The sequence below is a fragment of the Ammospiza nelsoni genome, chromosome Z (genome assembly GCF_027579445.1).
Source record: "Ammospiza nelsoni isolate bAmmNel1 chromosome Z, bAmmNel1.pri, whole genome shotgun sequence".
In the NCBI taxonomy this organism is placed as follows: domain Eukaryota; kingdom Metazoa; phylum Chordata; class Aves; order Passeriformes; family Passerellidae; genus Ammospiza; species Ammospiza nelsoni.
The window spans coordinates 31625231-31650145 of NC_080669.1; the positions used below are offsets into that span (position 1 = coordinate 31625231).

The window sequence follows — 24915 nt, forward strand, 5'->3', positions numbered from 1 at the left end:
TCAGCTGGATTGCTAGCACAGTGACAATCCTGCAGCAAGCGCATGGCTTTTTGGAAAGGGTCTCTCACATGTTTCTTGTCTGCCTAGAAGTGAAGCCCTAGGTAATATCTGTGCACACCCTACTTAGCCTCTGCATGCCCAGCTACTTCTTCCTGTTATCATATCTCTTCTTAAACTGATCTCACAAAACCAAGATTTACTTCTAACCATTAATGCTCAATGATCCAGCTTAAAAGATAATTAAAAAACCCCAAACCCTGTTCATACCACATGTCCTGGGATGTCCCCCATTGCCACCCAGGGCATTCATAACTCCCTCTAGACCAGCTTGCTCAGAGCCTCATCCAACCTGGCCTCAAAGACTTCCAGGGAAGGGGCGCCCACAACATCTCTGGGCAACCTGTGCCAGTGCCTCAACACCCTCACAGCAAAGAGTTTTTGTCTAGTGTCTAATCTAAACCAACCCTTTTTCAGTCTGAAGTCATTCTCCCTTGTCCTGTGACTATCTGCTCTTGTAAAATCTTTATCTTTATTGTAGGATTCTCCTCATCCTTTGTACCATTTGCCAGTGTTATTTATCAGAGAGGGTACAACTTGGCCTTTCTCACCTCATCACTGCTCAACTGAACTTCATCTCTATGCCTTTCCCAGCTCATCTGTCCTTGTCTCCACTGCCTCTGCATTTGATTCATTCAAATCTCAGTTTGACCAGCAATACCTTACTTAGACGTTCTGGTCTCTTACCTTCCTTGCCCAGTTTTCCTGGGGATTGCCAGCTCTTCTGCTCTATGGAAGACTTCCTCAGAGATCTCTGTGCCACTCCCTTGATCCTCTGGGCAGTTTCCCAGGAGAGGCCAGTGACTATCTCTCTGAAGAGCATGAAGTCTGCTTTCCTAAAGTCCAGGAGCCTAACTGAACCCATATCCCTCAGGACTGCAAACTCCACCAGTGCATGGTCACTGCAACTAGGCAGCTCAGTTTCTTCCAACCACAGAAAATTAATTATTCTCAGGTTAAGAAACAAAACTGAAATTAATTATAGCTAGTTCACTACATTTGGGATAATATTATGGAAACATCAAATTTGATTTTTTTTATACAGGACAGAGATGGATCACCTAAAATCAAATATAAGCTCGTGGTTTTAAATTAAGACTGAAAGAATATGCAAAATAGGTCAGAAAATTTTCCCTGTAGATGATTTGCTCCCTGAGCTACGAAGCTGAGCGGACAGAATTGAAAACATTACACTTTGTTACATTAACTTTACAGCAGTAGCACCAAACCACGTATGTCAAAAAGTACAAAGTCAACTCCAAATATTTTCATCAGCTTTCCCTGTTGACAAGTTATACCCAAATTCCACAGAAAAGCTAAGGGGCCATGATGCAATGGTTGTGAAGACCTTGTCAAGTGAGCAGAATAGTCAAACTGCATAACTGCCCCTGTAACTTGAAATTCAACAGAAATGCATAATACAATAAAGATACTCCTGTATTACATCACCTTCTAATCCCAGAAGAGTATTGATGTGCAGCTTAAATGCTTGGGAACTTCAGCAGGAAGGCTTGAACAGACAATAGTGATGTTGTATGCAGGACCAACTTTGGTGTCTCCAAAGGAAAAAAGTGATTAATTCAACAGTTGCTTCATTATGATCAGATCAACAGGCCACTTTATAGTTCTGTCTCTGAAATAGCTCTTCAGACAGAAGCAGAGTGACCTCCTCCAACTAGAACCACAATGGAATGCTCATTCCAAATACCTAAACTGCACTGCTTAAAAGCAATGCAGCAACTGCAAAGGGCAAAGAAGAGACTGTAAATTGACCTTTAGAGACCTCTCAAAGTATGCAAAAAACATGAAATGCAGATGAATCTGAAAAATGCTAAAATATTGGCACTATTTCTTTTCTCAGCAGCTTCCTACCCTGTACAAAAACAGTTACTGTCCAATTTTCAGAACAAAGATTCTAATTGTTTAAAGAGAAAATAAAATTTCCATCACTTAATTATGAATAACCAAGGGAAACAATGATTAGCAATTTAAAAATTAATATACATAAGATTTCCCTGTAATATTTCTTCTGATGACAATGATCCTAGCTCCACTATTGTCTCGTGATTGATTTTTAAGCTGAGGTGTTGGGGAAGATGGATTTTTTTAATATTCCAATAACTTTTGGTAAAAACAGCTATATCAACTTTAAGAAAACAAAACTTTAGGCAACCACAAAACTCAGTTGACAGGAATTCACTGTGTACCAAGGTGTGCTTGTCACTAAATGAGTCAGCTTTCTGAGGAAGAAAATAATAGGCTAAAAGCACAACACAGGCAGAAGAGATTATTTCAGACTAAATCTGAAGATGTTTTCAACCTTTTAACATCCTGGAAAATCTCAGCTCCTGTCTGTTTATTGAGTGATTAAGGACAGCATGGTGCATTTTGACACTTGGAGATAAAGGCAAGGAAAATATCCAACAGGCATCAGGAAGTGAATATCATGTTGACATTGAATAGCTGCCAAAGTGCAGAGGGCAAAAAGCAAATGTAAGCAAAGATAACATCCAAGGCAGACCAGAAGGCAGTGATGTGTTGCTTCTGATGGTGTATAGAAAAAACTGAACCTTAATACAAGGAGGAAGAAAGAGAAGGAAGAACAATGGGTAGAGAACACAATTGATTTTTAAAAAGCTACACACAAACAAGCTGTCAAATGTGCTTAACAACCTAGTCTGAGCTTTACAAAGATTAACCCATTTCTTCCCCGTGCAATCTTGAAATACAGGAATCTACTGAAAAGATAAGGCGAAAGCAGCACTCCAGGCAGCAGACATGAAACTTGCAGTTCTTTGCTTTTGTTAAAGCAAGCCCCCTGCTCCACACTACACAAGGAAAAGCCATTATAAATACCTATAGTAAAGCCAGAGCAAACCTGCTCTCATGCCAGCATAAGGCTATGTTGTGTATCTGAGAAATGTGCAGTAACTACCTCCATGCAGCTACAAGCAACTCAAACACTCTCATGCACATTTAGTAACTACAACAAGGTGGTAGCAACCATATCCATAAAGCTCACCCCTTTCCCTTGAGGGTGGATTCAATTATCAGTTCAATAGATATCACATTATGTTATCTTGCTTTTTCCAGAGTTTCAGGTCCAAATGAACTAGGAAACTGTTTCAAAAGATCCTTCTTTTTTCTTTATGCCAGCTACTTGTCATTCTTGAGAATGAAAAACCACCAGCCATAAACAGTATTAAAGATAACACTACTTAGCAGATAGAAGAAAGTTGTGTTTAAATGTTAAAAGCAGTTTAAAAATTCATAGTCCTTCCAAACAAGCAAGAGAACTGGGTGAAGGAACAGAACTTCATTATCAAGTAATTTTGTGCAGCTGACTAAACACTAGACCTCCCAAAATATACCAATAACAGTACATGTATGGTAAAAATTGATGAAAATCCAAGCACAGAAACACAACTACCATACATTCTGCATGTCTCTACAAAAAGGCATACAGTCCTCATCCCCTCCTCCTCTATTTTTAAGAAAAAAGGGAGTCATCTGCCTTACAAATATATTCCCACTTGCTTTTACCCTCTCATTGCTTCTAAAAGACCAGCTACAAGAGTATTTAATGTTGTATGCTCAAGGGCCATGGGCTGTAAACCTTACGGCATAAATTACAGACCAACAGCATTGTATAAAATGAATAATATTAATTTGAAAAGACATCCTTGGCAACACACAGCATGCAGTACACACATGACACTTAAAGTGCATCATCCTATTGTCCCTAACTTTTTAAAAAAGAAGTTACAAAAAAGACAGAAAAACTGTCTAATACCGGAACACATAAACAAAAAAAAAAAATTATAGTTTGCTTACTACTTTTCAAATTAAAGAGACAGTCAGAAGAGCTCTCCTGCCTCAGCTTTCTTTTTCCCTGCAAAAAGCAGTCATGGTGACAGCATAAAGGACACTACTAAGTGCTACAAGTCAAGTACAACTCAATACAATTCAAAGCTCCTACTTTGAACTCTGCACAATTCAAGCAATAAAATCTCCTACAGAGGCACAACTGTTTCTGCAAGAAAAGATAAAAATTAGTATCTCAAAATTATTTAATTTAACAAATGAATCCAACAGCAGCTCAGAAACGATGATGTTCTTCCTTGCACCCTACATCACAGATCATCAACTTTAATAATCCTAAAACACTTCCTACTTGATAGTAAAAGTCTTATTTTAGCAAGTGAATTTTCCTGTCACTAGGCTACTCCATAAGCTTGCAAAACTCCTGTGCCTCCACTTAATCTGTGGCTTGTTTTAGTACAGATAGACATACACAAGGAAATTGAAAGCAATTTCCATCTGCCTTGCAAAGAAGAGAGAGAAAACATTCCTTCACTTGGCTCTCTCATTTACGTTACCATTACACAAAGCTTAAACCAGAAGTGCATTAAGGGACTCTTCACAGGGTAGCCCTGTTACAGTGCAGCCCCACATTCAACAATACAGTGAGCAAGGGTAGGTAACACAGGCTTCAGTAGATGAAAGCTTCACTCTGCAGCACAATACACCTTCAAGATTTTTATAGAGATGGCCGTGATGAGCTAGACATAAAGTACCACCAGTACTGAAAAGGCACCAGAAGGTTTGCAGCAAGGTGCAGCTAAGGAAGGCACTGCTGACATGAGGCAATCATGCTCCCTCTCTTCCTCCTGCATTTGCTTGCTGCTGTGCTTAAAACCTTTTCAGAACATAGGGGTTAATAGCTGTCATTGCATCTCTAGTTCTACTTTGACTTATGACCCCTTATTAGTTACCTGCTTCCAAATCATGACAGCATTGCAAATTTGCATTACGCCTGCACATAAGCCTTATAAAAAACAATGTGCAGAAACACAGGCACAGATTCAAGAGTTTGTCTTTCTGAAGTGGTGTGCAGCATGAAGGACAGGGATTTTCTAGAAGAAAAGGTGGCATGGCAATAGTATTTTAGACTAAAAATAAAGAGAAAGGAAAGATCTTGCAGCTACTAAATCCTCCACAGACAGCACCAGCACACAGCCCTCCCTGCAATCAATGTGGTCTTCTTCTTTCAAAGGAGCACATGACTTTAAAGAAGTTATGACCACAGGGTTATCAGACAATATATGGGTTTCTCCATGATCATACTCTGCTAAGCAATTAGGTCAAACCGTGCTCTTGAAAATTAGTTTAGTGCAACTGAAGGTCAAGGAATGAAGGCATGCGCGGGAGATGAAGCAGAAAAGAAGTAGAAGGATTTAACTCTAAAGCACATACAAAGCCCTTGCCAGAAAGAGGAGTTGCACAGTTGCTAGAACTTTGTAGTGTATGAAAGGAACATTCTTGGCACTGAAAACCTGGCATCTGTGTACAAATAGAAAAAGTGTTCCAAGTCAGAAGCTGTACACAGAAACAAAAAGGAACTTTTTCACATCAATGTGCTCACCAGTACTGTCTTGTTCATTCTAAATTACACTTTTGTCAATGGCTTAGTTGTCAGGCAAATAAGTAGATTTTTGTTACTTTTAACCAGAACAAAGAGATATTACACGCTTTTACAGACTTCTGTAATTCTTAGGAAAAAAACCCAACCAGATTCTTTTACATAAGCAGGAATTCTGATGTCAGATTCTTTTTCTTATATTCACATTTGGGTTTTGGAATGCAAATTTGAATGAGTAAAGTGCTCTGGGTCTATGTTGGCAGCAGATGTTCAGAAGAAAAGGCACACACTTTTTTCAAAAGCTGGAAGCATTACTGAAGGTTTGATGATTCTGTTCTCCTGGAAACCCATGGATTACTGCAAATACAAAACAGAGACACACTAACAGCTTTACCCATGGCTGCAAGAAATTGACAGAATTATTCTTCTGAAAGTAGCCAAAAATTAAATTCTCTTTTCTGCTTCTTCTAGAGCTTTGAACAAACAACATGTTGAATAGGTGGGTGAGAGGCAAACACTAGACAGGCAGAGACAAAACCTTCCCTCTTTCCTGTATGTATATAAACAATTCAGCTCTGTCTCCAGTTTCATATTGTCTATCCAGCACTCACTTGTACAGTCTGGATAACACCAAACATGCATACTTGTCACTGTGCCAGTATACAAGACAAGAAATGCAAGTTATCAACATTGCCGAAACCCCCTACAAAAGACTGAGTAGTGGTCAGACACTATTTTTATGCTGTCCAATCCAGTTACTGCCTAGTAGGAACAGCAATTACATTATTGAGGGAAAGGAGGGTTAAAAAAAAAAAGAAAAAAAACCAGCTGTTGGCTATTACTTTGCAAGCAAAAGCATAATATCTAACGGCTGTAACTTCCACACCTCAGGTACAGTAAAACCTTTCACTGCTCAGGAGATAAACATTTTTTCTTAGTTCCTTCCTGAGAATTCATTTTACCATAGGATTACATTTCACTTTAGAGTTTCATGTAATATAGCTCAATGTGACATAAATGCAGAGGCGTGATACAGACAGAGAAGTTGAGTTAGTATATACAGTCTTCTCTGTGATATGTTCAATTTTTTTTTAAATTTTTCTTTTAATATGAGACTAAGCAATACTGCAAAGCTCAAGAGCTCTTTGCTTTCTCATATATGGACAAAAGCAGGGCTGCAATGCACTTTCACAGCAGTGCTGTCCTTCCCACTTCCACAAAAAGAAATGTCATGTTAGATTGAGTGAATCTTAGTATTCTGTGGTTCTCTCCCAAGCGACACTTCTGAGTCACTAACCTTTGACACGTGCATTGCTAAAAGCACTGACCTGTTCTAGAGGAATTTGGAACTGCTCATTTGCAGTTACAGTGGGAACAATAATAATTCACTGAATGTGATGACGTCACAAATGTAAAATGAACACAATCAGTATGGAAGTGAACTCAGTCTAAACACAGGTACGATTCTGGGTAAAACTTGAGGATAGTAAAAAGAACACAAAAGTGAAAATGTGAGATGCCCCTATGCCTCAAATGCCTTAACAAAATATTTAAGTAATTATCAAACTACAGAATGTGAGGAGCTAGAAAGTGCTAGAGAAAATAGTTTTAACAGAAGTCTACTCATAGACAAAGGAGTTTAAAACACAGCTGTAAAGTCCATGTCAAAATGTAATGGTATTTAGTGTACAGCCTGGAAGAATGTGTATATCACCCATTTCCTATTAATGATGCCTGGGCTGGAGTTTGTAGAAACCTGTTTGGTCTGAATACATGCACATCTGCTAAAGTATTTTCAGAAATCATCTTGCACTACAAAAAGTGGAGTACTCACACTTGTAAGCAGTTGAAGTAATAGCTACAGCTATAACATACAGGAAAATAAAAAAAAAAAAAAAAAAAAAAAAGGAAAAAGAAAAAAGAAAAAACAAGAAATAATGCAAAGAAAGCCAGAGATTTTCAAGCAACCACCATTCATAGTATTAAAAAGTACATGTACACATACAGCTACTTTAAGAATCAATGCCTAAGTATTGCGATATAAATACAGAACTTTAAATACCTTGTGAGTACTTTAGTCTAAATGCTTTTAGTGTTATTTAATACTTCATTTTCCCCTTCTTTAGGGCTTTTCATGAAATTTGTAAACTAACTCAGCAATTAACATTAAATCATAAGTTAATCTAGCTAAATGTTTAAAGACACGTGACATAAGTCTGACTCCGAACTGATCATAAAAGCTCAGTTATCACTAGCTCAGAAAATCTTAAACCAGGAGATTGGTGTGAATATTAGAACATATGAGCAGAACAAACATTTGATTTTGGTGGTGCTAAAGGCTGTTCTTGCTGCTATTTCATAACTAGTGTTTTCAGTTATGCGTTTCTCTTTTCAGCAATGGGTTTTGAAGCATGCCTGAATCGGTGTTTGTCCTTCAACTTGGGAAAGAAAAGTCTAATGATAATTCTTATCAGACCTCACTTGTGTGATCCACTCTTTCATCACAATGAACAGCCTTTCTTCCTTTCACATTTTCAGAAATTCCCTATTTAGTGGTGTATGACCTACCATCCTTATGAGCAATAACACTGTGCCTATAAGCATCATTCCTATGGAGAGTTTTACTCCAGGAGGTTTTTATGTTCAATGGCCACAAACAAAAACACAGAAATTCATCACTTTTACAGCACAGCTGTAAATACATTAAACAATGCTAATGTCAGAAAATGGTTTTTTTCAGTATAATTGAAAAAACCCATTTAATGCAGTCATAGAGTATGGATCATTCAAATGCTTGCTAGACAAATGATGAAACCTAATCACTAGGAGCAGAAGTGAGGTTGGACTGCAAGCAGGTTATAAAATTATACAGGTCTAGAAATTATACAAACTGAAGGTGGGAAATGATGTAAAGTTTGGTTACTTTCTACTTCTACCAGGTATGAAGAATCACTAAAATACACAGGTGCATTACTAACCTTTTAGTATTAGAGCATAAGGAGAAACAACCTACTTATGTTCCACAGAAGATGGTGGAATAATTTTTTGTGTAGAAAAATCCTGGATTTTCTCTTCCAGTTATTAACCTGATGTTAGTTAAATATGTAAGAAACTCACTGAGCTATAAACAGATCACTTAAGCCAGTGATGCTTTTCCGTGACTTAAAGGTGGCTTTTTAAGATGACATGGCATAACAAACAAAGCAGTTTGTGTCACAAACACAATGCTCTCATGCTAAGTGCCTTAGTAACTCACATATACATTAGGGTTTTATGAGCCACTAATTAAAACCAAGTAATTGTCCGCTTCCCCAGATCTTCAGCTTTTATTCACAGATTCACAGCTATTCAAGTCTGTAGATGAGCTTGGGCACTTCAGAATTTAGAACATTAAAAAAAACCCCCAAAAACTTAAAAAAAAAAAAAATAAAAATTCCAAGTTGTCTTCTCTGACCTCTGTGCAAAGGAGGGCTTGTCTGGCTAGCTGCTGCCACAGGAAAACATACTCAGACTGTGCTGTCACCAGTCTCATTGTCCAGGGTTAATCACGGTCAGGTTTTGCTCCCCAGTTCAGAGCAGCTCTTCCACAGGGCCTTGGCTGGCCGGACCTGCACAGCTCTGAGGCACAGCACATCGGTGCAGGCCTTTCAGCGTGCTGTAGTGGGCCGAGCCAGTACCTGTCACAAACAGAGGCTTCCTCATCCTGCAGGCCCTGCATTCCTGTGCTGTGCTGCTGGCTGGCACTGATCCTCGTCTGACATGCCCGTGCTGACCCAGTTCAGAGAGCTCAATCTGTAATCCCCTCCCGCTTCCAGGCTGTGCTCAGGATGGTGCCAGCGCTAGGGCGGGAGAATGCTGCTCAGTGAGGAACAGGAGGGTGAGGAACAGCACCATCCCATCCTCTGACCCTGGCGCTAGGCTGGCTTAGCCACGCCGGGGGGGCTCGCAGGCAGGCAGAGCAGCACCGACCAGGAGCTAACACACCCTCATGAGGAACAGTAATGTGAAGGTTTCTTTCTAGAGGAACAAAAGAGGCAGCAGAAGTAGACCAGCTTTGCAAGATAGAATCTGGAATGGTTTGTTCTTCAGCTAATGTTAGAACTGGCAGCAAAGCCAGGAAAAGCGATATCCTCCTTTCAGACAAGAATGTGAAGCAAATAGTATCAGAAGGCCCTTTCAAATAAAAAACCATGAGAAAAGATGAGATATAAGGAACTGAGCCATTCCCTGACGTGCTTTCCTTCACCAGGGAATAAGCGGCAATTCTACGCAGATGGTCCCGCTCATGGAGATAAGAAAATATTGCCAGACAGATAATATACCAACAAAATCAACACTCCCGTACCAAAATGTTTGAAGTCTGCGTTTGCAAGGAATAAAAACCACAACAAAACAAAAACACATATCAAACCCAAAGCAAACAAAACTAAATCCCTAAAAGAAAGAGAAAGCTGAAGGAGAGAATTTGAAGTATCTATCTTTAGGATTACATCTGCATCACCTTACTTAAAGGTAACAGGGGCCAAGTGTCCTAACAAAAGAGTCCAAGTCAGCAAGAAGAGAGGTATTGAAAGACAAAATCTGTTACCATTCAAGACTTTCATATATTTTTTTTGCCTTATACAATAATAAACTCCCAGTCTTGTTGACAGAGTTATTCAATGTTGAGTTCTTGGCCTCCAAGTTCTAGGACCCAAGTAAGATCCACAGTAGTATTATTTTCCTTGGTGGACAAAAGCCACGTTATGGTTTGACACTGGCCAAACACCAGGCACCCACAAAAGTCACCCTCTCCAGCCACAGATGGGTAGAGGAGAGAAAAAAATTAACCAAGGCTTCATGAGTTGACAAGAACTATGAGAAAACCCTCCAAGGGAAAAACAGGCTCAACTTAGAGGTACAAAATGAATTTATTACCAAAAAAATCAGAGGAGGATAATGAGAAGTAAAATAAGCCCTTAAAACACTTCTTCCCCCAGCCAACCCCTCCTTCCCACCAATAGAGCAGGGAGACCGGGTGTGGGGGCTTTGGTCAGTTCACCACCCACGGTTTTCTTCCGCTGCTCTGGGAGAAGGGTCCTTCCCCTGTGAGACATGGGCTTCCTCCCACAGAAGACAGTTCTCCATAAACTACTCCAGCATGGGTCCACTGTCATGAGCAGCAGTCCTCCCAAAACTGCAGGAACTGAGTCCCTCCCATGGGCATGCAGTCCTACCAAAACTGGTGTGACACGGGCCTCTCTTTCCATGGGGTGCAGCCCTCCAAGGACAGGCTGCTCCAGCCTGGAATCAGGGCCCTCCCTCTCCACCAGGTCTCCCACTGGATCACAGCCTCCTCCAGGCATCCACCCACTTCAGCCTGAACACCTCCCCCACGGGCTGTGGGTGGATCTCTGCATCCCACATGGATCCCCACGGGCTGTGGGTGGATCTCTGCATCCCCATGGATCCCCACGGGCCGTGGGTGGATCTCTGCATCCCCATGGATCCCCACGGGCTGTGGGTGGATCTCTGCATCCCACATGGATCCCCACGGGCTGTGGGTGGATCTCTGCATCCCACATGGATCCCCATGGGCTGTGGGTGGATCTCTGCATCCCACATGGATCCCCATGGGCTGTGGGTGGATCTCTGCATCCCCATGGATCCCCATGGGCTGTGGGTGGATCTTTGCATCCCCCACGGGCTGTGGGTGGATCTCTGCATCCCCCACGGGCTGCAGGGGCACAGCTGCTTCACCATGGTCCGCACTAGGGGCTGCAGAGGAATCTCAGCTCCAGTGCATGGAGCACCTCCTGCCGTCCTTTTCCACTGACCTTGGTGCCTCCATGTTGTTTCTCTCATGTGCTCTCACCTCCTCCTCTGGCTAGAGGAAAAAAACCCCAAACCTGTGCCCCACTTTGATCTCATTTTCTTCTTAAATATGTCATCACAGATCTTTAATTTGCTCAGTTTTAGCCAACAGCATGTTCATCTTCAGAGCCATTAGGGATGGGCTCTGCTGGACATGGTGGGAAACTTCTAGCAGCTTCTCACAGCAGCCACACACCTTGTCACCCACTAAACCTGACAGAATGATTTAACATGGCAGAATAACTTAATTGTAAACGATGTCAGAATAAAACATTATCAATTAGCACAGAATTTAGCTGCACTTTATTATACCTTTTTGCCTAGTTATTACATAGCTAGGCAAAGTAAGCACAGTGCCAAATAACAGCCACCACAAAGGATAGACATGATTTGAAAATCTATGCATTAGTTTTCTTAGTCTCCTTTAGAAATACAGGATTACAAAATACCATATCAGCAGTGAAGTTCAATTCTCTTCTCTAAAAACTTCAGCAAACAGAAAGAATAGGAGGGAAGAGATGAGTGTCCGCATCACTTCTCCATAAGCACAAGACAGTTAAAAGCACCGGTTTCCAAAAAATGAACAGCCTTTCTCTGTCCCATAAGTGTTTACAACTTCAGAGCACTAGTCCAACAGACTGTGGTCAGGGGAAAATGTCCCTCTGCTATCAGTTCCCATGGCATAGGAGCAGGCACTCTAAGTGCATATTTCTACAGGCACACCTAGCCAGTATCTCAAAGCTAAAACAACCACTGACACTTGAGAGAAGACTGAGGAAAGGTACAAGAGTCCAGAAGCCAATTTATATACCAGGCAGAAAGCAGGACTCCAAGTAACTTGTGTAAACTTAGAAGCATACCATTGATAGCTCACAAATAAATACATAGTGGAAATAAAATATTTCCAGTACATTGGTTCAGTTACAGGCTCTTATCCTCCTGTTTAGGGAACAAATGCACAGACAAATGCTATTGCCCCAAGTAATTTTCATCCTTTCCAAAACCTCACTACTTGGTATAATTCAGAAAAAAAATAAATCTCAAACTGTAATTTCAATCAGTATGTAAACAGTTATAATTCACACAATGAAATCTCCAGCTTTGGATAAAGCTTACAGATCCCCATAAGCTCATGACCACCCAGTTGTTCTTTCTGTTAAACACATAGAAGACCACCTGAGCTTCATAACAAACAGAGACTTGCACCTGTAGGCAGATGGCACTGGGGGAGGTTTGGTCTAGAAGAGTGGCACACCACTCCAGTAGAGTGGCACACCAGGGTCCCTGTATGGTCAGCCCCGCAGCCATGCTTCCTCCTCAGCACCCCTGCCTCTGGAAGCAGAAATGGATTGGCACATCAGCTTGCACAAACGGGAAGGAAGAAGGGGAAGGAAATTAAACTTCTGATACCAAGAGAGTAAGGCTGCAGGCCACCATGTGTATTACTCACTGTAGTGTCTTACAGCACTGCTGTAAACCATGTAAGTTGTTCTGGGACTGAGGGAAAAGTACTCATTACAAGATATTCCCTCCAACATCAACCTGTGCCACAACAAAAAAAAAAAAACAACACAAAACCCCAGCATGCTAACAACGTCACACTTTTAATAAAACAGGACAACATCCTCAAGGACTATAATATGCCTGGAAACTTTGAAAGACAATGTTTAAACTGATCCAAAATATCATCAATGACTGTATCCTTATCAGCCTTCTCCTTTTCCAGTATCATGTAATTCTTTCTTTTAATTTCACAAGCTCTATCTTTATACAATTTAGATTCCTTGTTCATACTGGTTCATTTCAACAGGTCCCATAAGGTCATTTTCCTTGAGGCAGGAAGCCTTTCAATTCCAGCCTGCAGAGCCATCTGTGAAAATTGCAAATGTAAATATAGTTTCAAAAGTTTGTTTCACCAACCATTTTAATTTTTGCAGCGTATTAATAATATCATACCACTCCAAGCATAGTGGTACAAGGTTAAATGTACTGAAGTCTTAAATATTCTTTCTCAAGCAGCTTCATCTCACAGCTTCACCACCTTAGCTTAGCACCTCTTATTCACTTTAGAAAAGGACAGCAGTCATCTCTTTGAAATGGAGGGACAAGACCTGCAAGTAACATGTGAAGAAGGACATACCAAGGTTCACAAGGATATGGAGAGATTCCTGCCCCGACAATTCATCTCTGTCACTAATCTGTTCCATGACTGTACCAAAACCAACAGAAATGTCACCCAACAACTAACCAAAATGTTCCAGGCTCCACTCCTCCTGTGTCACCTCCTAGACAAGATCTCAGAGTTTAGTAACATCACCTGTATTAGACTCCTTGGCACTGGCCTTTGCACACAGTTCTGCAAAATTTCACATTATGCCAAAATTGACTGCTTAAGGTAGACATGCAACTAAACAGTAAAGGCTTGAAGATCTTTAGGCTTTGTTGGCACTGTTCTCAGCTTCACCCATCTCAGCCACTTACTCATCATAGTTAAGTATGACTTATTATACTGCATGGCAAGTCAATGAATGCTGTTCAGGTTTAGTGCATATCCCTCCTTTGTGTCACCTATCTTCATGCAAGGGGACAAAACAGAGTTTGAGAAACACTTTTATTTGAGGCAGAGTTCCTTCAAAGCCACTACCATCCAGGACACAAGGTGCTGAGCCACTGCTTTAACTGGCATGATTTCTTCAGAATATAAAATTGTATCAACAAGTTGCACAGGTACTCTAACCAAGCCAGTTAAAAACAGAAAGACAATTGGACATTAAGCCAAGGTCTCATGAGAAACACACAATCTCCTCCAAAAACTGGTCCAGTTTTGAATACCTCTGACTAACTGCAACAACCATTTGTGAAGATTACTTCAACTGCTATTGCATCTCCCATAATTCTCCTAATTTCCAGTTTATACTTCCTTGTTGTCAGTTTATGCTCTTCTGTCTTTGTGGCAAAGTGACTCTTTATCTTGGTCCCTCCTGCATATTTAACTCAAAGTAGATTTATGGAGGCAATCGCAACTCCATGCAGGCTGAGATCTCACAGTGCTTTCAGCTGATCTGAGAGTGTACACCTGCCATAAATTATATACAAGGTAGGTATTTTTCCCCTTTGACAGCAGCACTAAAAAAAAACCTAAAAAAAAACCAACCCTGAAACAAAACAGCCTACAGAGAAACACAGCAGAGGAAAGAGATACTGATCCTTTCAACCACCAACACTGCATGCAGCCTCAGCTTTGAACAAAGCTCTCATGAAACAGTGGTGTCAGCCTCCCCTTCCTAGGCTAAAGGGGCCAACTTCTGTTCAGTACACATAATTCCAACAGAGCAAATGACATACTCAACATCTGTAAAGAGAGAAAATGGGGAGCAAAAAAACAAACACCTAAAAATCCCCACAACACAGAAGGACTAACCTGGAAAGCTAGAAGGACAGATTGGAGCTTCAGCACACCCCTAACACACCTGCTCTGGTACTGGTCATGCCTCACTGAGCCTGGCTAGAAGAAAAATCAGACAAGCATTTTTATCTTCTTCCTGATGAGTTTAGATTTACAAAGATTTGTGCATTTAAATTGAGAGCACCGAATAATCAGCAAGCTCTAGTTTTTATTACACTGTATTTTAAAGGAAATACAAAGCAGCCATTATTCTTCCCAAGAGAAAGAAATAAAGTAAGCAGGACCAAGTTATACCCAAAAAAGCATCAGCACTTCTTGTGCTTTTCATGAAGCAAACCTCTCAGCACATTTTATACGGCAGCAATTGTCACCAGTGGCATTGTATGGTGACAGCTTTGCAGGCTGCGCAATCAGCAGCTTGCAGGTTATTGTGCATTTCCAAAAAGGAAACATTTTAAGGCATGTCTGGGAGGCAAACTGAGTTGAGATGTATAATTTTTGCAACTATGCTTTCCAGTTAAGAAACTTTCCTTTTCATTATCCATGCAACCATCAAAGCCATGACTTAAAGACAAGCATGGAACAACCAACTTCTCCTCCAAGAGTGGACTGATAAATCATGGCCACGGTTTACAAACAGCACAAAAAGAGTTATTTGATGTAATTTGAATTACATCATTGAAATTACATTTTCAATTCTTCGAAAAAAGTCAAAAGGGCACACAGAGACACCAATCAACCAAGTTTCCTGGTCAGGGACTTTGCCATCAACATTTTGAGTTCCTTCTTAGGTCCTTTTCCCTGAAAAGCTCCGATAGTCCACTCAATTTAATTAATTATCATGTACTACTAAAATGTGAATAAAGTAGTTGTAAAACCAGTGAATTATACACTTGCAGTATTTATCACCATGCCTGTACAAAAAACAGGAAATGGGACTGCAGGGGTTTGCTCCTTCTGCTTTTGCAGTTTAACCATTTTACTGCTGCATGAAAATGAAGGTTAACACATGCCTTGTAATGGAGCAATGTTATTTTCTTTCTTATATCAAGAAAACACAAGTAAACAGAAACTGGAAATTTCAATGTACCACAGTTAAAACGTTTGTAGCTCACATGCACTAGTTTTAGCCTTATGAAACCATCCTTCACACTTCTCCTTCCCCTCCCCCATATGACTTTCTGATACATAGGAAAAAATGTTACACTATAAGATTATTAAAGATGGCTATCATGGATTTTAAACGTGACAGTTTTGAAAGGAAGTATCCCCTTTGTGATATTCATGATGTCTTTCACATCCTATAAATCTCACAACAGAGCCTGGCAATTTTAATACATGGGCTAGTTAGCAAGATTAACTTAGATTGTCAAGCCTGAAAAGTGCCATGAAGGTTAAAATCTAGTTGCCATTCAGGTTCGTTTGTTTGGGGGTTTTTTCAGTGCTTTTACTTTCCTCCCAATACAGAAGAGCAGTGTAGTTGCAGTGTTTGGATAGATGACAGGCAGCCTCTGCAGCTGTAAAAAGCAGTGCTACCAAAATCCAATATCTGAATAATCAAAACCACATACATTCATGCCCATATATATATATATTTGTATATTCAGCCTACATACTCCCTGTTTACAATGGAAATAATTTTCCTGGAAAAATAAAAAAACAATCCTTTTTCACTCAACTCTGAAAGGTAGAGGAACATCTAACAGAATGTACATACATATTTGCACAGCTCTCTGTTCTCTCTTATCAACATCTTCAGCATGTTAGCCTAGGCATTTTTCTCTCACGACTGATAAAGCCATTAGGTACATTAGGTAGCAGGGTTAGGTTGCTACTTTTTACTCTTAGCATCTCTGACTAGTGAGTTACCAAGCAGAGTCAGAGCAGTCTCCAAAACTGGCAAGATTCAGTGTAGCCTTCCTCTGACAAGTTACAAGTGTTTCCCTAGTGACTCCAACAGGTCCAAACAAGCCTGACATTCAAAACTGTTAGATATCTCTTCCTGCTTTCTGAATCAACAAGAGTCTAAAAATTGTGAACCACAGTGCAATGCAAATACCATTCTTCAGTTCCAAAACTTTACCCTAACACTCTGCATCTCTTTTAGAAAGCACATGAAAGCTTGAAGGAAAATAAAACAACCAAAAATACCAAGTGTGGGTGTTGGGGGTGAAGGAAGAAGAAGCTGTCTATATGATCAAGAACTCACACAGACAAACACAGTATGTATTTATAACACAGCTTTGGATAGCTCTCCCTTAAATTATTTAAACAACACCACATTTCTCACAATACTGTATGAATTCCCAAGCAAGGCCAGTCATGGTAAAAAACATACCTCGAAAGGTTCAGTGTACTTTGAAGGTCTTTACTTGCTTGCTCACCATAGTGAGGTTTTTAATACTGCTGAACTTGAATTCCTGACTTTTGGGAGGACTGAATTAAAAGCACTGCAGCAAGGTATTTAAAATGCACAGTCACACCACCTGCAACTGCAGGCAGAATTAAAATGACAAAACTGTGTTTAGTGAATTCGTTGCTCTTGCATGATAATGTTTACCACCCCTTGAAACTTCATGGTTAGATGATTACTTAACACGTCTGCAGGTAGCCTGCATGTGAACAAGTAACACATGTAATTTCATATTTGCAAGAAAGATGGAAAACAAAAAAAAAGTGTATGCAACACACCATAGGCTAATCAAGAGCAATCTTATATGTTCCAAAGATAGCATTAGATCCATAGGTCTCCCAAGACTGCATTGGTACAAAAGCCTAAGATAAACCAACCTTAACAGCCATGAACTTGTCAGGAGAAATCAGGTGTGGGCAAGAAAAGTAAATAAGGTTGATTCTACCAGTATTCACACTTGCAAATTTCTTTTTTCTTATTCTCTCTTATTCAGGCATAAGTGAAAACTAACTAAAGACTAGAAGAAAACTCAGATTTTTTTGGTAATAGGACTATGACTGTTTATTGCCTTTTCTGCAAAAGCACAGTAGAATACCAGAAAACTAGAGAACACAATTTTTTTTTAGCCAAGGCACACCATCATCCCTTCTTATTTTCAATAATGCTAGGTTTTATGCTAAGCAACACTTAAACCTCTTTTATTACTTTCTATCAAAAATTTAATTTACACAGCCCATTTGCTTTCTTCAAGACGCCTTTCATAGTTAAATGATTTTTTATTCTAGTTACTGTCAGAAGTATTATAATGTAACAAAGACTAAAATAATTTACAAGGGAAAACAATGTAGATTATTAAAATTAAAATCACGGAGCTCTCTGAAAAGGCAGGTTGGCCTAGGAACTTAGGGATCTTTTCATTGAAACACAAGTCTGTCAATAAAAACTCACCTGTTAATTTATTCACCTTTTTTGCTTCATGCCTGCAGCTAAGTAAGAGGAAATAAAGCATTCTTCCAGGAGAAGGGGGAAAATCAGTTCATTTTGCAAAAGGGGACCTTTCATCATTGCTTAGCTGAAGTATTAATTCACAAATTGGGTTCCCAAATGAATACAATAAATTTTAAAGTCAAAGATGTTTTTAATATTCACTGTTTTTTGAGTTTTGAGCCTCAGGACAACTACATTTATACGCAAACCTAACAGTCAGAAACCTGCTAAGGGGTAAATGAGGAATGGAAAGTGACAGATTTACAAAAAAGTAGTTTGAGCAACCCTAGACATTTAAGTTCAAAAAGAAGTTTAAAACACCACTGAAATAAACCATTCAACCATATCCTGAGATTTGTTTACTCTCATGGTTTTATGACAACTCTCACTGGAATAATCCCAATTTCTTAAAATGATACTGAAGTGAAAGCTTTGGCCCTTTTAAATAGCTATATTCCATTTTAAAAGTAAAACCCTGCCAAACATATCACAATGTTTTACCATCCACTGGTATTTTCTCACATGTGTAGATAAAATTGATGAGATTCTTAGATTTCTTTACTCTTTTTCAAGTGAAAACTAGAGTAGATTTTAACATTCTTTAAAATTCATAAAATATTATAGGTTTAGAATGCATGCCAAGCTTCTATAGCATTAGGATGGATAAAACCCCCAGTGTTGTAATAACCTGTTGGTAAATGATAAAATGAATATACCATTTTTAAACTGAATGCCATTACCTAACACTCTGCCAGTTTGAAACCCTCCATTTGTTCTGGTTTTTTTGGTTGTTCTTTTACTATTTAACGTTTTCAGTGTTTGCACTTCTCATACTGTAAAAACGAAATGCCTGCTTTCCACTGCTGTGCTCAGGAGCTTGTGACTTGTGACTTCCAAAGAACATTTATTTGAAAAAAAACCTGCATGTATTTAAACACTTCTTATGTAACTGGCCTAAGGGCAATTGTTCTATTTCATAAATATGCATCAGAGACCAAACACTGCACTGATACTTCCTCTTTAAAAAAAATACGGGAGAAATTACATAAACCCTAGCACCTTCTAATATTGACATTATTAGACATTGTCTTCTCCCTGAAGAATCTTAAAAACCCCACAATATATGTGCGTCTTTATTGTCTTCCATGAAGCCAATAATTTATCAGTATCTGTAAGCACAACAATTGTTTTATTTTTAAAAATCCAGAAACCCAAACCTGAATTTTGGAATACTGTGTATCCGTGTCAAAAAAAAAAAAAAAAAAAACCAACCTGGAAATCAAATAGAGCAATCTTAGGAGCCAAAATAATTGTTTAGATCACAAAATCCAAACTTATGCCTTAGCATGAAAATACATCTTCCTATGAGGTTGTCCAGCAAGTTAATATTCCTTCATAGTCTAACACAGTCCTAGTACGTTACTCTAGATGTATGAAAATGTCAACCCAAAATACTATGTGGAAATAAAAGTACGTGTATATTGTCAAAGTCACATCAAAAAACTTGCCTAAAAATGGGATGAAGTTTACTAAAAATACAGTGCAATTAACTTCCTTATAATGTGGGGGTCTTCTTGGTTGGTTAGTTGTTGTTTGGGTGGGGTTTCGGGGGTTTTTTTTGGTTCATTGGTTGGTTTTTTGTTGTTGTTGTTTGGGGTTTCTGTTTTAGTTTATTCGTATTTTTATTTATTTTTAAGAAATCATGAAATATTTCTAAGTTCCTGCCTATTCAAGTAACTTGTTCGCAACATTTGCTATGACTGGACGCTTCACTGGGAAGGTACACAGAGCAGATGGGGGCATCTGCTCCATGTGTACTGAATGCCCTGTGCTAACTGAACACTGACCCTCTGCTTTGAAATCACCAGGATGAACACTAGAACGGGATTCTGCCATACTGGTTTGCAAGAATGCCATTGGATTCCTCCTTAAAGAAAGGGGACAGAACATGAAAAAGGCTCTCATGTAACACAATGCAGTGGTTTAAACTGTCTGACAACATGGAAAGCACTGAAAAAACAAGGCATGACTAATATTGTGGGCTCGGAGGGGCTCATTATTACACAGCATTCAAGAATCAAGGTTCAAGTAGGCAGCTCAGCATCTGCAGCGCTCTGCTCATCCCTTAATCTGACTTCCAGCTCCAGCAGCGATGCCCAGACAGTCATCTTTGCCACAGATACAGATGGAATACAGAGCTTCTCTCACTGCTTTAATCGCGTTCTCAAAGCAAAATCCAACACGCCATACAGACGTAGTCCTTCACACCATGAACAATGCAAACTTCCCTCCTGCAAGCCCAGCCCGTTTCCAGTTCCCCGCCCGGCGAACAGCAGCCAGGCTCGCACAGCCACAGCTGCGCCGCCGACAGCGGGCTCGCCCCTGCTAGCCCACCACAGCACCGGGAGGGCGTCGGGCTGAGCAGGTCCCACCTCGGAACTGTCCCTGTCCAAAAATCTCATCAGACCCGTGCTAAAAAGGCAAAGGCGCGGTAACTTCAAATCCCAATCCCTTTCTCTCTTTGGGCACCTCAGACACCGTGGAAAGGCAACGCGGGTGTGAGCCTGCCCTCGCCCCTTGCCCGGCCGCGCTCAGAGGCCACGGCTCCGTCCGCCCGCACCCACCTGCCAAGGTCCTCGCCCGTCTCGTAGTGCTCCTCCAGGTTCTCCTGCCGGAACACCGTCATGGTCGCCGCCCGCCGCCGGCTTCAGCCCCTGCTCGGCGCCCTCATCACCAGCGCCCCGGAGCCGCCCCGCGCTGGCTGCGCGCCCTGCGGAGGAGCGCGGAGGTGAACGCCCCTGCCCGCGGTCCCTCCCGGCGCCGGGGGCTCTCCTCACCCGCGAGGGAAGCGGCACCCGCGGGCCGAAGAGCCGAAGAGCGCCTCCCCTGTCCCTGCCGAGCGCCGGGAGAAGAAAGCGGCGCTCCGCGCCCCCGCCCCTTCCCCGGCAGCGGCAGCCGCCCAGCTGCCGCGGCGGCCACCGGAGCCCGGCCGCCCGCCCGCCGCATTCCTCAGTGGCCCCGTTGCCCTGTCAACCGGGACGTGCCGCGGGGCCTGCGGCAGGAGCCCCCCCCGCCCCGGACACCTCCGCAACCTGACCCCGGGCGAGCCGCCGGGCCGGGGCGAACGGCACCGTTCTCCCGCGGCGCGCCCCGCTTACCCGCTCGCCCTCCCGCCGCTCCGCGCCCTGGGAAGCGGCGACAGCGCCGCGGCCGCTCCCGGCGGGCGCGCAGGCACTCGCGGTGTGGCCGCGCGGCCAATGGGGAGCGGCCCGCCCGCCGCGCCGCCCTCCGCCCCTCGCCGCGGCCTCCCGCCCCTGCTCCGCCGCCGCCTCGGCCAGGTGCGCCCGCCCCGCCCCTCTCGGCGCGGCACGGCCCGGCACGGCCCGGCACGGCCAGCCCGCGGCGGCGGGACCCGCCCAGCGCGGTCTGCGGGCGGCTCCCGGCACGGCCATTGTGTGCGCGCCGCCGGCCGCGCCCTCCCGCAGCCCGCGCCCCGGGCAGGCTGAGCCCCGAGAGACCGGCGGCCGCTGCCCTCCGCCCGGCCGCTGCTGGCTCCCTGCTCTACCGAAAAAAAGGTCCCCAGCCCAGTGCCCGCCCCGTCCGGAGCCTCCGGGCCGCGCCAGGAGCGGCGAGCTCAGGAGGGTGGCTGTAGCCTGTCTGGCACACGTGCCCACGCCGAATGGTCCCGGCCCGCACGGAGAAGGGAGCCTCAGCCACTGGCAGCGCTTTCGGGCACCTCACAAAGCAAATGCTTACGTGTTGTTTGCAGGTATTCTCTCACCAGGACAAAATAATCACTGTTTTCCAAAATACAAGATACAGTCTATTCCCTCTATAGGGTGTTGAACCTTATATTTGGCGTTTTCGTGTCATCTTATGTGCTTCTGTCACTTCTCTGGCTCAGATTTCCCAGCACTTCACATTTTCTGTAGTATATTGATCCCATGCCAAGTTGAGTACTGATTACATTCTGGACACAAGTGTTTTTCCTAGTAGCTCTATTTTCCTCCCATCCATTTTGTTCAGCCTTTGAAAAGTACATGACGTCACATAACTGAGCAACTTTAAAGTTCCATCTGAACTTCGGAGGTGTTCAGAGAGAGAATTGCTCATCAAAGGTAACAGGAAGTTCAATGCACTCATATGATTTCACTCCTACTTGATTTAGCTCTTCAAAAGAGCCTAACCTTCAGATACAGGTCAACAAGTACAGAATCCCCGATATTTTCTGAGTGAGTTACAGCATGACCTTGTGGAAGTGTCAGAAATGTTTTTCACCTGCACTGAAGTTATCTGTAAATTGAAGGGAGGGTATTTGGTTGGATTGCTGGATGTGGAGTTACACAACACCACATGCAAAGAGTTTAGATCAAGAACTATGCACCCCTCTTTCATTTGCAGCCAAAGATGCAGGAGTATGGATGCTCTGCCTTTTCTTCAGCCCATCTTCTACATGTTTAACAGGTTTTCAAAGTCATGACTCGCACAGTTTATGCTGTCAGATTTTCAACACAGCTCCAGGGTTTTAACAAACACAGGGTACAGGTTCAAAAGTTCGCTTTGGTTTTGGAGATTGTTCCTTTGCTGAAAATAAGGACAACCAGTGTAGCCAGTCCATGGAATTTCCAACACTCCAACCTTGCTTGATTCTTCAGGGCTTTTTAACTTCATTACCTCAGGATGTTTTATGAGAGCCCTGAGCTCACAGAAGAATAGCATTTCTTGTACCTTGTATGTATTTTGCATTGCAAGCAGTGCTCAAACATGCAATTGAGTAGTACTCGTTATGTACCAACTCTGCTTCAACTGAAGGAAATGGAATTTTGCCATTGATGCAAGTAAAGCATGTGCACATTGGAATCAATACACAACAACTGAGATAATTACCAAGATGCAAAGGAACAGCAGAAAAATTAATTGCTTAAATGTTTCTCTTTCCCCGTTCATTAAATAACTCTATCAGAAGGTGGAAATCTTGCAACTGACATCTGTCCATCTAGTTCTGGGATGCCTGAATTCTGTTGTCCAGCCCCTCAGTGTCCACAGGGTTGTGTTTGAATCTCTTGTGGCAGCCGCAACAGCACAGGTGACCACGTTGTATGCATGAGGGAGAGTCATGCTCCACGTGACTGAAGTCAGCCACAACGCCGTATCCCTGCCATGGTGTACACAGGTACAAAAGAAGAGGTTGCCAACAGAAGCGCCATTCCTGTTTTTTCAGAGAAGTATTCACCTGGTTTTGTTTGATGCCGTCAACTTTTAAAGGGCTTGCCAGTTCCTGGTGGGACTCATCTGGCAGTCTGGGAATAGTTAGTCCAGATGAGAACCCAGTCCCATTGCTGTGCCTTCAAAATGCTCATCGACGTTTATGAGAATTATTGGATTGTACATGTAGTAAATGGAATAAATAATTCTAAATTGCTGTCAAATGTAATTCAGCAACTGTGATTTTGGTTTATGCTTACAGGTTTAATAGCATATTGGATGAAGTCCAGCCCTAATAAACTTGGTGGCAGAATCTCCATGATTTCATAGTTCCATGGTTTCAAGTCAGTGTGATTTTTTCACTTACTGTAATATAGCAAAAATAATAAAGTGAGATTAACTCCTTACTAACACCATTGTAAATCAGGAGTGATAGTGATTATTTCAGTGTTAAAGAGGCTCAGCGACAAGATTAGTAACAACAAATGTGTTTTCAAAGGAATGATTTGTGCCTGCCAGATTACTACGTGAAGTGTCTCGTACGTTTTGCTGTGTTGAAAAGCAAGTGTTCTGTTTCTCAGTAAATATTACAAAGAATCAAAATTGCAAATATGTGTATCTCCCAGCAGTGTTAAGTGACAAGAAAGCTACATTGTTTCTGCAAGTCAAGTGATGTGTGGCACTCTTCAGCCACTTGGCTCCTGAACCTACCCAGCCTTTTGTACACAAAGTCAACAGACGAGGAGGCATATTAAGTGTATTGTTTCAGGATAAGTCTTTTCAATATCACTGTCAAATTATTTTCTGGCATCCAGGTAACATATCTCTCCTAACAATGTAAGATCCCAATTATGGCAAAGAACATAAATTACTTAGGCTGGATATTACTTCTTCTGCATATAGTTTTCCTTTTGAGATCCGCATTTGTTTTCAGCATGACTACAGAAGCAATTTCCTGGGTTATGTGTGATAACCTCTTCTGATTTATAGGTTTTCCATCCCTATTTTAATTTCTCACAAAGCAGTCTAATTACTGGTCTCAAAAATTGAGCTTCTCTATCCATCATAAACATCAGGAATGATAGCACAATTGAAGGGTGACAATCAGTGTCATAGAGCCACTCAGATTTAGTAAACACAAAGCACGTCTCCTAGAAAAGTTGCTCCGGGTGTGCCAGTGCATTTTGTGATTAGGTCTTGCATCACTCAGAAAGTAGACAGAAAACACTGATTCACAAAGGCCTGAAGCTGCTGACAAGTTAGGACCTCTAGCCTCACAAGGCAGTACTTTTAGGGCAGTAACTAAGTGGTGCAGAGTAAGTTTTTCTAGGTGGGAAAATAATTCCTTAGCCTTTCAATCAGTAAAAAAACCCCACTATGTTGTTTAAAATTGCAAAAGTTCATTTAATTGCTGTATTTTGAAAGACACATAGAAATAAAGTTCATAAAAAATTATCAGCATCACTGTTCTGGAAGCATCTCAGAATGATTAGTGCCTTTTTTATTCTCTAAGTAGGTTTAGTGATTAGTGCCTTTTTTATTCTCTAGGTCAGTTCCTCAGAAAAAAAAAAA

General features: G+C 41.7%; 1 protein-coding gene across 1 annotated transcript in view; it reads right to left on the reverse strand.

Moving 5' to 3' along the window:
• The window catches only part of DAPK1 (death associated protein kinase 1), an 83835-nt gene extending 62524 nt beyond the window's left edge, over nt 1-21311 (reverse strand). The window contains exons 1-2 of the mRNA XM_059492518.1: nt 21297-21311; nt 20763-20908 (exon numbers count right to left, since the gene is read on the reverse strand). Of these exons, the coding sequence (XP_059348501.1) occupies nt 20763-20824 (62 nt within the window). The 5' untranslated portion in view covers nt 20825-20908; nt 21297-21311. The remainder of the gene's footprint in view (nt 1-20762; nt 20909-21296) is intronic.
• Nucleotides 21312-24915: the final 3604 nt, after the last annotated feature.